This window comes from Electrona antarctica (genome assembly GCF_951216825.1).
Source record: "Electrona antarctica genome assembly, chromosome: 9".
Taxonomy (NCBI): domain Eukaryota; kingdom Metazoa; phylum Chordata; class Actinopteri; order Myctophiformes; family Myctophidae; genus Electrona; species Electrona antarctica.
Window position 1 is genome coordinate 44,231,477 of NC_136790.1, and position 20,407 is coordinate 44,251,883.

The following is a 20,407-nucleotide window of genomic DNA, read 5'->3' on the forward strand; positions in this document are numbered from 1 at the left end:
GAACACACACACACACACACACACACACACACACACACACACACACACACACACACAAGTAGTTGTACAGGGTATAAGTATCATATTCTTTTGTTCTATATATCTTTTGTTCTATTGTGTGTAATTATTAGACATAATGGACATAATTTCTATAGATTTCTATACATGCTTTGTGTGCTGTTGTCTATAGTATGTACAAAATAAATCTATTCAGACTCATGTATAGACAAGACTCTTTAGAAAAAGGGGTGTTCTTTTGTGTAGTTTGTGTGCTTATTGTACACTGTTTGTGCATGTTTTTGGTGTACACTTTCTGTTAATGTGTGACCCTCTCCTGCAGAGAGTGGGATGCTAGAACCGTCTCATGCCTTTTTGTCTCTATTGACAAAAGGCACTCATTAGGATGTCATTGAATTGTAATGTCTGTCTGGCTGAGTGAGTGAGTGAGTGAGTGATCCTATGGAAAGAGGGTCTTTTCTTTTGTGTTATTATTGTGTACACTTTCTGTTAAAGTGTAACCATGTCATGCCTTTTTGTCTCTATTGACAAAAGCCACTCATTTGGACTCATTGGACTTGTGACGACTCAAAGCCATTGAATTGTAATGTCTGTCTGGCTGAGTGAGTGAGTGTGCGTGCATGCATTAATTGCATGGACTGTTCCCCATGGATTCAGTCTGTCTGTGTGTGGGTGAGAGCTGTAAAGGCCTTTGGGAGTAGGGTCTTTCTTTTGTTGTATTACCAATAATAGCCAAGTACAGGTTTTTTGTGTTCACTTTCTGTCTCTCTATTGACAAAAAAGCCACTCATTTGGACTTGTGACAACTCAAAGCCATTTAATTGTAATGGATAGGTCTGGCTGAGTGTGCGTGCTTGCGTGCGTGCATTGTAAGGACAGTTCCCCACTTTAGGGGCTCAGTCTGTCTGCCTGTGTCTCACTCATAAAAACTGTGGGTACAGTGTGTGTGTGTGTGTGTGTGTGTGTGTGTGTGTGTGTGTGTGTGTGTGTGTGGGTGTGGGTGTGGGTGTGTGTGTGTGTGTGTGTGAGAGATGTAAAGGCCTTTGTAAAAGGGGATTTTCAATGTATTCAAGAACAAAAGCCTTTTGTTATGGATAGGTGACTGCTTAGAACTAATGGACTAATTACTTAATTAGATCTCTCTCTCTCACTGTGTGTGTGAGCGTGCGTGCGTGCATGCGTTATTCTGGATGCATGGTTTATCCAATAACTTTAGAAATATAATATATATATAATATAATATTATATATTTATTCCATGGTTAGGCAACAGTGTTAAAACGGTGTGCACCCCATAACTCTGAGACATCCTGTGACATAACAGCTGTAACTAGTACTAAAAGTAAAACATTTCGTAAAATACATATAGGGCATGCATGTTTAAAAGTATAATTGACATGATTATGGGCATGTCTTTTAGACCACTAGATTTAGTTAAACAGAACTGTCAAACATTCATGTTTTGACAGACTGCAAATAATTACAGTAACTGATGGTCTGCTAACATTTACACATTTTAACCAAATACATGCGTACATGCGTACATACATTTACACATTTTAACCAAAATACATGCGTACATGCATACATACGTACGTACATACATACATACATACATACATACATACATACATACATGCATACACGTGTATGCTATTATTATTATGCTTTTTGCATGATTTTATATGACTGGACATGACTATATTCTATAACAAGCACCAACATGATGTTTGTTACATTTATTCAGTACATAAGTCTAACCATTAATCACTGATACCATTTTTTCCTTGTGTTTTAAAGTTACTAAAGTATGTAGAAGTATGAAGAAAATGTGTTAGACACACTTTTAAAAAATATACGAAAGTAACAGATCTACAATCTCCCAATGCATCACAATTCACTGTCATTGTTTTATAGAATGCAATGGCAAATTATATTGAATACACACCATACAATTGCAACACCTAGGTCATTCTGCATTATGCTGTATTCTACTGCAATAAGCATGAGCAGAGACCTCTAGTTCTCTAGTTTCTCTGAGACTTGCAAGAGTCACCGAGTCAAGTTTTTAAAACTGTAGTGTTTATGATAAGTTTATGATATAAATATGCTCACGTAAACAAGTTGAATCAGCATACAACTTGAATCATTATACAACATGTAGTAGTTATCTTGTATGCTCTAATTAGCATCTTATGATGTATAACATCAGTTATGTTTTATCTAACACATTTTGTAAGCCTATGCATACATGCAAATCTACAGTATCATACATATTTTATTCTTACATGTCCCCCATAGTCCATACTCATACTCCATACACCATACAAACTTAGCTGTAACATTATTCCATGTCTTAATATCTGACAATGTTAATTTCAAATTAAATTATTTTGAAAAATCTATATCCATTATGACAAACCATTAGTATATATATATATATTTAGGCTATTGTATGATCTGTCAGTGGTCAGGGATGGATTAACCCAAGAATTATATGTGAACGGTGTGCAACAGGTCCTACAGTAATTAGGCAACTACTGCTAGAAAAGCCATATGCTAGAAATGTTCTCACAATGATTGGTATAGTCTAATTGTATTTGTAGTAGTGTTATGATTAGGCCTAATGATCCAATCCTTGTAGGTAGATCGGTAGCGAGACAAGTTTTATGCCTCCTGGTAAAAGTTATACTCCCATTGTAAGGAAACTGTGATACGCACACATGCTATGGTAGAATATCAGCATGTGAATGCTCTTGCATAAGATGGTTAATTACTAAACTAGTGTTTTTCTAGGACATTACAGTAGACCTAACTAATTCATGAAGAATAAGCCTATAGCCTTTTACTAAAGAACAGGCAATATTTTGAAATAAGGCCTCATTATGTCCATGGCAAGGCATATGACTCAACAAGTTACATTTAGACAGTTTATGCTCAACATTATGATATTGTGTCATAGGCACAGTAGGCATGGTGAATATTACCGGTTGTCTGTATCGTTGAACAGAGGTATTATACCTGCAAGTCTAGCATGACTACCAGTTATTCAATGCAACCTATTTTTTTCCTCTAACTATAGTGTTTTTTAGATGGATGCTAGTCCACATCCATGAACCTCTGCAACAAATTAACTCACAATAACAACTACAAAACCATTAAAAACATCTATACCATACACCCTACATTACGAGAATGCAAAACATGAAACAAAAACATGCAAATACAGAACAGAATGTTCTGTTACAGCCATTGTAATATCAAAAGAAATGTATACAGATCCTATACATATCCTAGAAAAAACAAAACTATACCTGCAATCAACACAATGGACCAATACCAGATCACCGAAACATAAGTTCATCACAAATGTATAGTGACACCTACAGTATCATCAATAAGGCACTAAAATCAACAACACACAAAACATCACAACACCGCAAAATCAAACGTAACATGAAACATGCAAAAATAAAAAGTGCCATCTGACTGACTGCTCTATAGTTCAACAACAACTCTTAAGCCAATGCCTCCAATACACATCCATTAGCAAAAGGCATCGTTATCAAAAACGTAATATTTTGAATAGTATGATATAGGCTGCAAAGGCAGCAATATGTATGAATATATATATATATTATAGCATAGAGGTCCATACTACAATCATATAATACACAAAAACAACTATTGCATATTATTCAGAACCAATACACACCACTACCCAACAGCATAAACACTGTACATCACCAATCAATAATAGCTGAACATCTACACATCATTATGACTAATGAAGTGCTCAATATACTAGTTCAACACAGCTTAATAACAAAGTATGTAAATATCTGAATACTTTGCCTTGGCAACGTAACTGTATATGATTTCTCATATAAAACTCATTTGAAACGAATTGATCGGACTATTTAATTTTAGGTGAACACATTATGGTGCTGAAGATAGATAGTAGTAGATATTGTTGGTTATAGGTAATGATGAAGCCTTATGTCCAATAGGGGACGAAGAGGAGTAAGTAAGTAATAGGTAACGATGACTATAGGGTAGATTGATTGCATGATATTTGATTGATTGACATTTGATTGTTAGATAGACTATAGTCTAGACTACAGGGGTATAAGCTATGCTGCTATAGGCATACAAGGATGTATTTGCAGTATATTACAGTATATTTTCAATCCAAAAAACTGTAGATAGGGTCTGCACACAAAACACACTGTTTTTGTGTTGACAATAACTATTGACAACAACAACCCAACATACTAGTATATATGCAATAGTATCAAGCATATATATATATATTTTTTTTAAATAAAATACTCTATACTGTGTATGTGTAGAATAATAAGATATGCTTGAACGGTTCAACTATGTGCTAATATATATATTTTTTATAACCTCCTAGAAAAAAACTGTATGGGGCATACAAAACACATTAACATCAGTATGTCTGATGGTGCAGTGTGTAAATGTAACAAAGACCATTATAACAGGTTATGTACACTATGCTTATATATGGTAATATGGTTTTCCAAGAATTCAGAAACTACAGTTTAGAAAAACGTGTACACCTAAACCTGCACAAAAACGATATGGTATGAGTGACATCCTATATTGTTTATTGTTTCAACGTTCAGATTATTGATATTCCATGCATTTGAAGCATTACCTCTGGGTTCCTTGCTAACTTGCTAACTATGAGTACACCATATTGTTCAAGATTGTTCAAAATACTATATGTATAATAATGAACAAATATTGATGCATGTTCAGATATAATCATGTACTAGTTATGTTGACTTATTAGTTAAAGAATAGCGTTAAAGTGTCAGAGAATAGTGGTGCTGTAACTGCAATTGTAGCTTTAAAACCATATGGATAATAAAATAATCATATGGATAATAAACTTAGGCTAAAGGATTACTTGGGCAAAAGCTGTCCACTTCAATTATTATTATTATTATTATTATTATTATTATTATGTATTATATATATAACCTGTCCTGTAGGGTAGGCTACTGTCTCTACATTTTCTGTAAGAAACCATGTAATGGCCCATTTAGTAAAAACTAGACTCATTTTTACACTCATGTTTACACTCATGTTTATGGATTATATGTTATATGTTGTTCGTACATTCTTCTAGACACTTAAAACTACTATGAGTGTATGATATTGTTGTTTGACAAGCAAGTATGTACATGGTCATTTAGTTTACGCAGATATGCTGTGCATAACGACTGAATGTTACAATTATCCACCAATGGTGGTTGTTAGTTACAGAATATATCAATTCTTAGTTTCATGAGTTTCAGAATGGTATTTAGTCAAATTCCATGTAACGGTAAAAAGTTATGATCATTGTCATGACAAAAACTGTGTATAATGATAAATTACTTATCTGATATACTGTACTGTACAAGTAGTACTGTATGTAGTACTATACCATAATATTGAAAAACATAGATATTTCAAATCCGTACACTACCGTACAATCCCTAGGCATATATTATCTACAGCTAGACATCTACTCTATGTCTGCGCTATTCTATGACCCCATAAATGATTCTAAATGTTAGGCCTTCTTAAAGTAGTTTCATGTCCAGTGTATGCTACATGCTTAAATTATAAATTGTACACAATATTGTTCAAAATCATATATGTCTAATAATGAACAAATATTGATACATGTACATATAGAAACCTGCACTATTTTGCGATACATTTGTTTGAAAATGCTGTTGCATCTTGAATTGTGACATTGTAAATGTACATGTAAACAATGAATTGAATAATCAATGAGAGGGTGTGGTGTTTGGAGTCAGGTCCCTATTTAAAAGGGTGGTCACAGAGCTGTAGGCCTGCAGAGAAAAGACAGCTAGCCTTATTTGCACCAGATAAATTAGGAGATACTTCCTCATCAATTATTTCCTCTCAATTTTGTCATGGAGCCTATGGGTAAAGCACGTACCCCTAATGAATCAGTGGAACACCAACCGTTATTGCAGACTGAAACAACCGATGCAGATACAATTACAGTACCTAGGTACAGATCATACAACCCTCTCAAAGTATGGGGGTATAATCCGCCAGAGGACAGCTTTGCCTATACCCCTGATTTCAAAATATATGAAGAGAGAGCGGAGGACGATGTTATGACAGCGGACCCATGCTACATGAACATACCTGTATACAGGCCAAGAGATGATGAGGAGGACCTGGTGGACTCTGATCTGGTGGACTTAATAATCGATACGGATGACGAGTACTATGACCAGAGAGAGCCGTTAGATTTGACTACAAGCAAGAAAACTCCTGGACTTTCCGAAAATGCACAACTACCCATCACAATCCCATCATTCCCAGCACCGAACTATGAAACACAGAACTATTCCAAATCACTGCCATCCCCTGCAAACTCTGGTGATGAGGATGCAACATCCTCTCTAGCTGTATCCAAGGCCTGGATCTCGGAGTCTGCTTTACCTACAGTCAAAACATTCTTCAGGTCCCCACATACGGAATGGGGTCGCATGAATGTTAAAGATATAAAGATTGCATTAAAGTTATGGGATATCGAAAACGAACAGAAAAATAGAGATTCACATGAAGGGACATAGGGAATAATAGATATTAATGTAATAGACTTAGTGTAAAAAACTACTAAAAGTCATTGATTTGTAAAATAATGAGGTAATATTGAACTGTGTACTACATGATTTAATATGGATATCTATGTCTATTAAATGTTTCTTGCTAAATAAAAAATATCAAATACATATTCTTCCTCTTTTTTTATTACGTGTTGTTACCCATGTTAAATTCTAGTTAGATTCTGACAATGTAATGCAGGTACTAACTTGGTAAGGCTATGTCACTGTGGGAGTGGACCTAAAAACGCAGAATGCATAATTTGTGCTATGACTAATATGACTATTGTGCATGTACAATTATCTACAATTGTCTATTAAAGTAACATTAGTACATTAATCTCTGTATCAGTGAATTAGTGTATTGGTTTTACACTACACTTGTGTACTCAATGACTCTATGATTGCATACTAATAGTATTGAACTATTAAACTATTAAAACATGACTATTACTAACTATTACATGTAAATATTATAGGCCCTGCCATGTTTCTCGTGAAACAAGATTTGTTCATTATTATACTATCACACAGTATGACCTCAAAGGTAATAACCATGAATAACAAAAGGAGTTATTCTTAGAAGGCTCCGCCTCTCTGAGACATGGTGTTAAATACTGCGGGGACAGGGCCCCAGCATGAGTGAGTAAGCCTAGACACGAGCTGTCCCAAAGAAAGAAAGAAAAAGAAAAGAAAGAAAATATGTGCTCTACCGGTCTGAGCTATGAGGATGAGGATAGAAAAGTTTGGGCGTTATCGGACAGGCGGAAAATACGGTTGTCTTTTTTTCAGTTCAAGAATTATCCATATATTGAACTCTATACATTGGACTCAGGGGACAGTATCTTTGAAGACAGATTGCCTTACATACGAGTCTATGAATCTGAATTTGAGAGTTTGGTAAATGGTATTTTGGAGTTCTGCAATTATCTGCAGTTGGAGCAGAAGCTAAACCCTGCCTATGTCAAACCATCTCGAAGGGTGCGAGTGGACGATACAATACCAGCTCGTAGTGATGATGAGGGCTTCATCGTTGACTGTTCTAGGTCAAAACTATGGCTGTTAGTGAGATACAAATCTCAATGCCATAATCTTTTGGAATTTCCTAAATCTATAATGGAGAAAGAAAAATACTTTCCAATCCAACTATCCGTTGGTTTGGACGATTTAGGTATTCTAAGGCATGTGTTAAGGGAAGGTACTGTTTTTTTCAAAGCAACTAAAGAGAGCCGAAAGATAGCTTTGATGGAAGAACGGATTAGAGGCTTCAATCGTGTAGATTCAGGGTATTCGGGGGATTGTCCTCGTGTAAAACAGAGGCGTGTGGATTGCAGCACATGTCCTGGACCTAGAGTCCGTACAGGGATTTCATTTGGTGATTATATACCTAATAGGCATACTGGTATCGATCTCGCAAAACCTGCGGGAGCTACATTATTCTCAATGCCTGATGACAGCCTGGAAACTGACGCACCAACACCAAAATGATGCAGCTACTACGCCCACCCCAACTACACTATAGGTAAAAAGACTCACTCCGCAACCTCTACCTTATACTCTGTGTATAATTGTGATATCACCATTCACCATGGAGGACTCTACTTTTTCAGTGTGCGAATCCAGCTCAAGTGGAGGAGACAAAGCTTGGTGGATGGACCCTCGGCGGGTTGTGTATGAGGCACCATCATGGTGGAATCCCACCAGTACTGGGGATACGGACGAAGACGCTGAATATGATGATACGGTTATTGTTGTGTTACACTGTATGTATTGTTTCACTTGTTTGTTGTGGACCCCAGGAAGAGTAGCTGATACTTCGGTGGCTGCTAATCCATGATCATCATGACAATGATACATATGAATAATAATAATGAATGCTGTGTTCATTCTTGAATATGTAATCAAAATAAATATGTAATCATAAAAATTTATATTTTGTTATCATTTTTACTACATACATGGTGTGCATACATAGAGTAGATGTCTAGATGTAGATAATATATACCTGTTTTTCTGTTCGTGCACATGCACAATAGTCATATTAGTCATAGCACAAATTATGCATTCTGCGTTTTTAGGTCCACTCCCACAGTGACATAGCCTTACCAAGTTAGTACCTGCATTACATTGTCAGAATCTAACTAGAATTTAACATGGGTAACAACACGTAATAAAAAAAGAGGAAGAATATGTATTTGATATTTTTTATTTAGCAAGAAACATTTAATAGACATAGATATCCATATTAAATCATGTAGTACACAGTTCAATATTACCTCATTATTTTACAAATCAATGACTTTTAGTAGTTTTTTACACTAAGTCTATTACATTAATATCTATTATTCCCTATGTCCCTTCATGTGAATCTCTATTTTTCTGTTCGTTTTCGATATCCCATAACTTTAATGCAATCTTTATATCTTTAACATTCATGCGACCCCATTCCGTATGTGGGGACCTGAAGAATGTTTTGACTGTAGGTAAAGCAGACTCCGAGATCCAGGCCTTGGATACAGCTAGAGAGGATGTTGCATCCTCATCACCAGAGTTTGCAGGGGATGGCAGTGATTTGGAATAGTTCTGTGTTTCATAGTTCGGTGCTGGGAATGATGGGATTGTGATGGGTAGTTGTGCATTTTCGGAAAGTCCAGGAGTTTTCTTGCTTGTAGTCAAATCTAACGGCTCTCTCTGGTCATAGTACTCGTCATCCGTATCGATTATTAAGTCCACCAGATCAGAGTCCACCAGGTCCTCCTCATCATCTCTTGGCCTGTATACAGGTATGTTCATGTAGCATGGGTCCGCTGTCATAACATCGTCCTCCGCTCTCTCTTCATATATTTTGAAATCAGGGGTATAGGCAAAGCTGTCCTCTGGCGGATTATACCCCCATACTTTGAGAGGGTTGTATGATCTGTACCTAGGTACTGTAATTGTATCTGCATCGGTTGTTTCAGTCTGCAATAACGGTTGGTGTTCCACTGATTCATTAGGGGTACGTGCTTTACCCATAGGCTCCATGACAAAATTGAGAGGAAATAATTGATGAGGAAGTATCTCCTAATTTATCTGGTGCAAATAAGGCTAGCTGTCTTTTCTCTGCAGGCCTACAGCTCTGTGACCACCCTTTTAAATAGGGACCTGACTCCAAACACCACACCCTCTCATTGATTATTCAATTCATTGTTTACATGTACATTTACAATGTCACAATTCAAGATGCAACAGCATTTTCAAACAAATGTATCGCAAAATAGTGCAGGTTTCTATATGTACATGTATCAATATTTGTTCATTATTAGACATATATGATTTTGAACAATATTGTGTACAATTTATAATTTAAGCATGTAGCATACACTGGACATGAAACTACTTTAAGAAGGCCTAACATTTAGAATCATTTATGGGGTCATAGAATAGCGCAGACATAGAGTAGATGTCTAGCTGTAGATAATATATGCCTAGGGATTGTACGGTAGTGTACGGATTTGAAATATCTATGTTTTTCAATATTATGGTATAGTACTACATACAGTACTACTTGTACAGTACAGTATATCAGATAAGTAATTTATCATTATACACAGTTTTTGTCATGACAATGATCATAACTTTTTACCGTTACATGGAATTTGACTAAATACCATTCTGAAACTCATGAAACTAAGAATTGATATATTCTGTAACTAACAACCACCATTGGTGGATAATTGTAACATTCAGTCGTTATGCACAGCATATCTGCGTAAACTAAATGATCATGTACATACTTGCTTGTCAAACAACAATATCATACACTCATAGTAGTTTTAAGTGTCTAGAAGAATGTACGAACAACATATAACATATAATCCATAAACATGAGTGTAAACATGAGTGTAAAAATGAGTCTAGTTTTTACTAAATGGGCCATTACATGGTTTCTTACAGAAAATGTAGAGACAGTAGCCTACCCTACAGGACAGGTTATATATATAATACATAATAATAATAATAATAATAATAATAATAATTGAAGTGGACAGCTTTTGCCCAAGTAATCCTTTAGCCTAAGTTTATTATCCATATGATTATTTTATTATCCATATGGTTTTAAAGCTACAATTGCAGTTACAGCACCACTATTCTCTGACACTTTAACGCTATTCTTTAACTAATAAGTCAACATAACTAGTACATGATTATATCTGAACATGCATCAATATTTGTTCATTATTATACATATAGTATTTTGAACAATCTTGAACAATATGGTGTACTCATAGTTAGCAAGTTAGCAAGGAACCCAGAGGTAATGCTTCAAATGCATGGAATATCAATAATCTGAACGTTGAAACAATAAACAATATAGGATGTCACTCATACCATATCGTTTTTGTGCAGGTTTAGGTGTACACGTTTTTCTAAACTGTAGTTTCTGAATTCTTGGAAAACCATATTACCATATATAAGCATAGTGTACATAACCTGTTATAATGGTCTTTGTTACATTTACACACTGCACCATCAGACATACTGATGTTAATGTGTTTTGTATGCCCCATACAGTTTTTTTCTAGGAGGTTATAAAAAATATATATATTAGCACATAGTTGAACCGTTCAAGCATATCTTATTATTCTACACATACACAGTATAGAGTATTTTATTTAAAAAAAAAATATATATATATGCTTGATACTATTGCATATATACTAGTATGTTGGGTTGTTGTTGTCAATAGTTATTGTCAACACAAAAACAGTGTGTTTTGTGTGCAGACCCTATCTACAGTTTTTTGGATTGAAAATATACTGTAATATACTGCAAATACATCCTTGTATGCCTATAGCAGCATAGCTTATACCCCTGTAGTCTAGACTATAGTCTATCTAACAATCAAATGTCAATCAATCAAATATCATGCAATCAATCTACCCTATAGTCATCGTTACCTATTACTTACTTACTCCTCTTCGTCCCCTATTGGACATAAGGCTTCATCATTACCTATAACCAACAATATCTACTACTATCTATCTTCAGCACCATAATGTGTTCACCTAAAATTAAATAGTCCGATCAATTCGTTTCAAATGAGTTTTATATGAGAAATCATATACAGTTACGTTGCCAAGGCAAAGTATTCAGATATTTACATACTTTGTTATTAAGCTGTGTTGAACTAGTATATTGAGCACTTCATTAGTCATAATGATGTGTAGATGTTCAGCTATTATTGATTGGTGATGTACAGTGTTTATGCTGTTGGGTAGTGGTGTGTATTGGTTCTGAATAATATGCAATAGTTGTTTTTGTGTATTATATGATTGTAGTATGGACCTCTATGCTATAATATATATATATATTCATACATATTGCTGCCTTTGCAGCCTATATCATACTATTCAAAATATTACGTTTTTGATAACGATGCCTTTTGCTAATGGATGTGTATTGGAGGCATTGGCTTAAGAGTTGTTGTTGAACTATAGAGCAGTCAGTCAGATGGCACTTTTTATTTTTGCATGTTTCATGTTACGTTTGATTTTGCGGTGTTGTGATGTTTTGTGTGTTGTTGATTTTAGTGCCTTATTGATGATACTGTAGGTGTCACTATACATTTGTGATGAACTTATGTTTCGGTGATCTGGTATTGGTCCATTGTGTTGATTGCAGGTATAGTTTTGTTTTTTCTAGGATATGTATAGGATCTGTATACATTTCTTTTGATATTACAATGGCTGTAACAGAACATTCTGTTCTGTATTTGCATGTTTTTGTTTCATGTTTTGCATTCTCGTAATGTAGGGTGTATGGTATAGATGTTTTTAATGGTTTTGTAGTTGTTATTGTGAGTTAATTTGTTGCAGAGGTTCATGGATGTGGACTAGCATCCATCTAAAAAACACTATAGTTAGAGGAAAAAAATAGGTTGCATTGAATAACTGGTAGTCATGCTAGACTTGCAGGTATAATACCTCTGTTCAACGATACAGACAACCGGTAATATTCACCATGCCTACTGTGCCTATGACACAATATCATAATGTTGAGCATAAACTGTCTAAATGTAACTTGTTGAGTCATATGCCTTGCCATGGACATAATGAGGCCTTATTTCAAAATATTGCCTGTTCTTTAGTAAAAGGCTATAGGCTTATTCTTCATGAATTAGTTAGGTCTACTGTAATGTCCTAGAAAAACACTAGTTTAGTAATTAACCATCTTATGCAAGAGCATTCACATGCTGATATTCTACCATAGCATGTGTGCGTATCACAGTTTCCTTACAATGGGAGTATAACTTTTACCAGGAGGCATAAAACTTGTCTCGCTACCGATCTACCTACAAGGATTGGATCATTAGGCCTAATCATAACACTACTACAAATACAATTAGACTATACCAATCATTGTGAGAACATTTCTAGCATATGGCTTTTCTAGCAGTAGTTGCCTAATTACTGTAGGACCTGTTGCACACCGTTCACATATAATTCTTGGGTTAATCCATCCCTGACCACTGACAGATCATACAATAGCCTAAATATATATATATATACTAATGGTTTGTCATAATGGATATAGATTTTTCAAAATAATTTAATTTGAAATTAACATTGTCAGATATTAAGACATGGAATAATGTTACAGCTAAGTTTGTATGGTGTATGGAGTATGAGTATGGACTATGGGGGACATGTAAGAATAAAATATGTATGATACTGTAGATTTGCATGTATGCATAGGCTTACAAAATGTGTAGATAAAACATAACTGTTGTTATACATCATAAGATGCTAATTAGAGTATACAAGATAACTACTACACGTTGTATAATGATTCAAGTTGTATGCTGATTCAACTTGTTTACGTGAGCATATTTATATCATAAACTTATCATAAACACTACAGTTTTAAAAACTTGACTCGGTGACTCTTGCAAGTCTCAGAGAAACTAGAGAACTAGAGGTCTCTGCTCATGCTTATTGCAGTAGAATACAGCATAATGCAGAATGACCTAGGTTTTGCAATTGTATGGTGTGTATTCAATATAATTTGCCATTGCATTCTATAAAACAATGACAGTGAATTGTGATGCATTGGGAGATTGTAGATCTGTTACTTTCGTATATTTTTTAAAAGTGTGTCTAACACATTTTCTTCATACTTCTACATACTTTAGTAACTTTAAAACACAAGGAAAAAATGGTATCAGTGATTAATGGTTAGACTTATGTACTGAATAAATGTAACAAACATCATGTTGGTGCTTGTTATAGAATATAGTCATGTCCAGTCATATAAAATCAAGCAAAAAAAGACAATAATAATAGCATACACGTGTATGCATGTATGCATGTATGTATGTACGTATGCACGTATGTATGTACGTACGCATGTACGCATGTATTTGGTTAAAATGTGTAAATGTATGTACGCATGTACGCATGTATTTGGTTAAAATGTGTAAATGTTAGCAGACCATCAGTTACTGTAATTATTTGCAGTCTGTCAAAACATGAATGTTTGACAGTTCTGTTTAACTAAAATCTAGTGGTCTAAAAGACATGCCCATAATCATGTCAATTATACTTTTAAACATGCATGCCCTATACCGGCATGTATTTTACGAAATGTTTTACTTTTAGTACTAGTTACAGCTGTTATGTCACAGGATGTCTCAGTTATGGGGTGAACACCGTTTTAACACTGTTGCCCAATCATGGATTCACTATATAATATTATATTATATATATTATATTTCTAAAGTTATTGGATAAACCAACCACCCTAAAACATGCATGCACGCACGCAACACATGCTCACAGAGAGAGAGAGAGAGAGAGATCTAACACATTTAGGGTCCATTAGTTCTAAGCAGTCACCTATCCATAACAAAAGGCTTTTGTTCATGAATTACAATGAAAGCCCCCTTTTTCTATAGATTGGCCTTTACATCTCACACACACACACACACACACACACACACACACACACACACACACCCACACACCCACACACACTCACTGTACCCAAAGGTTTTACGAGTGAGACACAGGCAGACAGACTGAGCCCCTAAAGTGGGGAACTGTCCTTACAATGCACGCACGCAAGCACGCACACTCAGCCAGACCTATCCATTACAATTAAATGGCTTTGAGTTGTCACAAGTCCATATGAGTGGCTTTTTTGTCAATAGAGACAAAAAGGCACGGGACTGTTAAAGTGTAACAGAAAGTGAACACAAAAACCTGTACTTGGCTATTATTGCTAATAACACAAAAGAAAGACCCTACTTCCAAAGGCTTATGGCTCCTTTACATCTCTCACACACAGACAGACAGACTGAATCCATGGGGAACAGTCCATGCAATTAATGCACGCACGCACGCACACTCACTCACTCAGCCAGACAGACATTACAATTCAATGGCTTTGAGTCGTCACAAGTCCAATGAGTCCAAATGAGTGGCTTTTGTCAATAGAGACAAAAAAGGCATGACATGGTTACACTTTAACAGAAAGTGTACACAATAATAACAAAAGAAAGCCCCTCTTTCCATAGGATCACTCACTAACGCACACACTCACTCAGCCAGACAGACATTACAATTCAATTATGTCCTAATGAGTGCGTTTTGTCAATAGAGACAAAAAGGCATGAGACGGTTCTAGCAGCCCACTCTCTGCAGGAGAGGGTCACACATTAACAGAAAGTGTACACCAAAAACATGCACAAACAGTGAACAAAAACCACACAAACTATACAAAAGAACACCCTGTTCTCTAAAGATTTCTAAAGAGTCTTGTTTATACATGAGTCTGAATAGATTTCTTTTGTACATACTATAGACAACAGCACACAAAGCATGTATAGAAATCTATAGAAATTATGTCCATTATGTCTAATAATTACACACAATAGAACAAAAGATATATAGAACAAAAGAATATGATACTTATACCCTGTACAACTACTGAGGCCTTTAGGATGGCTATTCAAGCCGCAAGTGGAGCCTGTGGCACCACTGTCGCCTTGCCGGTGGAGCCTGCGGAATCCACCACTCCCGAATTAAGTGTTAAGGGAATCTGGTGCAACGCACAGGTCCTGCAGGTGACCCTGGTGAGAGCATGGGAGAGGACCTGGTGAGACGTAGGAGGTGCTCGTCCAGGAGTCAACCCACCCCCGCCCGGTACCCGCTGGATGGCCCGTCCAGTACCGGCAGAGTAGTTCTGGAGCAGCGGATTGTGTGGCCCTGGCTTTTCCCTAAGGGACTGATCGAGGGTAGCTACTGGGACGTAAGTCGGGACTTGATTACCCCGGCTGGGTCACCCGAGTGAGGGGTATGATGTTGGAAGACCCGAAACCCCGATGACCTTGGGATACATCACTGAGGATACGTCCCAGTTGCATCCTAGCGATGTTTTTAGTTCTGGTGGTATACATACATACATCACCTTTTGCCCACCCGACATTGAAACACATCTTAATTACATCACCATCAACAGACAATTATAAGTTATAGAATATGACCAGCACGACCACCATACTTGCACGCTCTGCTTGCGCAAGTAAACATATACAGTACATCAGTGATCCCAAGGTTGATCTCTTGCCTCTTGCCTGATCTGGTATGAAACCAGCTACATTCTCGTATTAATCTGATTATGGAAACTGGCACAAAACTGACAAATCAAAATAGGTTTTATTGGAAAATTAAATTACCTATATACAACATTTTGAAAAAAAGAAAGAAAAAAAAGTGACACCTACTGTTGAAATGAAAATGAGAGTGCAACAATCATATTAAACTACTGCCCCACCTTAAACACATTCATAGCACTTTCACTGTCTGAACCCTCTCTCTCTCTCTCTCTCTCTCTCTCTCTCTCTCTCTCTCTCTCTCTCTCTCTCTCTCTCTCTCTCTCTCTCTCTCTCTCTCTCTCTCTCTCTCTAATATAGATACCGGTAATACATTTCGGTTTCCCCATAAAATAACACAATATCACATTTGGGGTAATGAACCATTCATTTTGCACTGTATCAATCACTATAAAAGACATCTTAACTGATTCTGAACACAAAGCAAAAAGAAACCCATTTCTTGTTAAAACCGCCTCCATTTCCTGCTCTTCCTCCTCCACCGCAGAACCAAAGTTGCAACTGAAAAAAATAATACAAAATAAATAAAAAATACTACAGGAGCTGGTCTGTGTGCGAGAGGCATGCCTAGCATTGAAGAATGAAGGAGCCTTTAGCCCAAGCACACCGCTATGACCTTCTCTGCACTACTCGCCTCTCTCATGGAGCCAGAATCAATGGCTAGCCAGTGGTGGAGAGTAACTATAACTACATGTATTTTAGGCTACTTAAGTACGGTTTTGAGGTATTATTTGTACTCAATTTCCAATACTTTTACATCTACCACTACATCTTAAATATTTTGCTTTTACTCCACTACATTTATTTGGAAACTTTAGTTACTTTGATTATTATTACAAAAACATACGTTAAACACTTCAGCCCTATACATTGCGGCCATTTGAAAATAGCCGATCTACAAGCTCACAATGCGTCGCATCGCGACACATTGTGAGCTTGTAGATCTGCTATACAGTTGAAAACTCGAAATGGGACATTCTGCATAGTGAGTACCAGTTTTGGTACTTTACATTTTGACGCCAATACTTTTGTATACTTTCATACTCAAGTACATTTTGAATTCAAGTACTTTTTGAGTTTTAATTGTACTTGCGGAGTAGTTCTTTTTTGCAACATTGATACTTTTACTTAAAGTAAAAACAATTGAGTACTTTTTCGAGCACTGCGGCTATAGCAGCCCCCTCTCCTACCGCCCACCGGATTGGTTGATATATCCACGTTGGCATGGAAACCAGTCAACCGCCCACCGGATTGGTTGATATATCCACGTTGGCATGGAGACGTGCGTTGTGCTAGCACCAACAAAGGAGAGAAAAAGTTGCAAAAATGAGGAAATCTGTTTTTTCTTTTTTTTAATAAATGCTAGTTGCACACAACAGCCAGTACGTCTCTCTCTCTCTGTCTCTCAGTAGCTGAACGTTTCCGGCAGAGAACGACTTTAAAAATAACCTAAGGGGTCACGGCATCCACCTCCAAATGTCAAAGCACCACATTCTTCCCATCAAGTGTAAACAATAAGATGTGAAGAATGTGGTATGTACTGTATATACATATACTGTTACCGTATGCATGTGTGTTGTGTGCGCGTGTACACACACACACACACACACACACACACACACACACACACACACACACACACACACACACACACACACACACACACACACACACACACACACACACACGCAATGTGAGACGTACAGTTGGCCACGTCAAAATGACTTTTCACAGCCTCTCCAAGAGATTTTCAACCGAGGTATAATAATTACACAACACTCCTGCCCATGCTGTGCTAATTAATCCATTTAGACCTGAGTTAAAAACATTCACTTTGAAAGAATATATATTCAAAGATTTGCGCCACATTTTTACGATTTTTCAAAAATAGCAGACCTACAAGTTCAATGAGTGGAGAATTTAGAGTGTAGATCTGCTATTTTTCAATAGCTAAAGTATAACAAGGGGTTCCCGTCCAAAATGGGTTAAACCTTCATGAAATCAAATGAGAACGTACGTGGCCCCAAAGACCACATGAGACGTACCTGCATCCTAAATGAGTAGTAGGCTACTTTACGTATATACATATGTATACAAGACAAAAATCATATACAAGAGAGGATTAGTTTATGGATTCGTTGAGAGATGTGCGCCACACTCGCTCAGAGATAACGACATCATTACTGCTTTGACTAACCCTGTATACAGCTCGTATAGATTCTCTTCCAAACTGTGGAAGCATTGGCGGACTTGTCTGCATGTTAGACACCTACAGACTACTGTACTGTAGGTGCTTTTTATACTGTAATGTATATTTCTGTGATATGGATCTCCCTGACTGAAATAAAGTATTGATTGATTAACTTAAATAAACGCCCAATGCATTCTCAATGGCAATAGCACAAACTTTGGCATGCTACTAATCCTACATACTTACACCTAGAAACCCCATTCAAACCCATTTAGGTTCATCTTACGGTGGACATGTTTGCCTGAAAAGGAATCTTTGAAATGTTTCATAGTTTTAGAAATATAATGCTTTCAAATTTGAGACATTTACAATGGGGCTCAATGGCAGATATTGGCACATCAAAAAAGCACTTTCACCTAGAAACTCCATTCACACTTTTTATAATTCAGCTAACTGTGGAGACACATGCTGGAACTTTTTACTTTGAAATGTTTTGTAGTTTCTGAGTTATTTAACTTAAACGCCCAATGCATTCTCAATGGCAATAGCACAAACTTTGGCATGCTACTAATCCTACATACTTACACCTAGAAACCCCATTCAAACCCATTTAGGTTCATCTTACGGTGGACATGTTTGCCTGAAAAGGAATCTTTGAAATGTTTCATAGTTTTAGAAATATAATGCTTTCAAATTTGAGACATTTACAATGGGGCTCAATGGCAGATATTGGCACATCAAAAAAGCACTTTCACCTAGAAACTCCATTCACACTTTTTATAATTCAGCTTACTGTGGAGACACATGCTGGAACTTTTTACTTTGAAATGTTTTGTAGTTTCTGAGTTATTTAACTTAAACGCCCAATGCATTCTCAATGGCAATAGCACAAACTTTGGCATGCTACTAGTCCTACATACTTACACCTAGAAACCCCATTCAAACCTATTTAGGTTCATCTCACGGTGGACATGTTTGCCTGAAAAGGGATCTTTGAAATGTTTCATAGTTTTAGAAATATAGTGCTTTCAAATTTGAGAAATGTACAATGGGGCTCAATGGCAGATATTGGCACGTCAAAAAAGAACTTTCACCTAGAAACTCCATTCACACTTTTTATAATTCAGCTTACTGTGGAGACACATGCTGGAACTTTTTACTTTGAAATGTTTTGTAGTTTCTGAGTTATTTAACTTAAACGCCCAATGCATTCTCAATGGCAATAGCACAAACTTTGGCATAATACTAGTCCCACATACTTACACCTATAAACCCCATTCAAACCTATTTAGGTTCATCTTACGGTGGACATGTTTGCCTGAAAAGGAATCTTTGAAATGTTTCATAGTTTTAGAAATATAGTGCTTTCAAATTTGAGACATTTACAATGGGGCTCAATGGCAGATATTGGCACTTCAAAAAAGCACTTTTACCTAGAAACTCCATTCACACTTTTTATAATTCAGCTTACTGTGAAGACACATGCTGGAACTTTTTACTTTGAAATGTTTTGTAGTTTCTGAGTTATTTAACTTAAACGCCCAATGCATTCTCAATGGCAATAGCACAAACTTTGGCATGCTACTAGTCCTACATACTTACACCTAGAAACCCCATTCAAACCTATTTAGGTTCATCTCACGGTGGACATGTTTGCCTGAAAAGGAATCTTTGAAATGTTTCATAGTTTTAGAAATATAGTGCTTTCAAATTTGAGAAATGTACAATGGGGCTCAATGGCAGATATTGGCACGTCAAAAAAGCACTTTCACCTAGAAACTCCATTCACACTTTTTATAATTCAGCTTACTGTGGAGACACATGCTGGAACTTTTTACTTTGAAATGTTTTGTAGTTTCTGAGTTATTTAACTTAAACGCCC

At 36.3% G+C, this 20,407-nt stretch overlaps 1 protein-coding gene across 1 annotated transcript in view; it reads left to right on the plus strand.

The window, feature by feature from the left end:
- snta1 (syntrophin, alpha 1) overlaps nt 1-20,407 on the plus strand; it is a gene marked incomplete at its 3' end in the record, with an annotated part of 109,890 nt that overhangs the window by 75,144 nt on the left and 14,339 nt on the right. Inside the window, exon 8 of the mRNA XM_079510747.1 lies at nt 15,777-15,898. Coding sequence (XP_079366873.1) covers nt 15,777-15,898 — 122 coding nt within the window. The remainder of the gene's footprint in view (nt 1-15,776; nt 15,899-20,407) is intronic.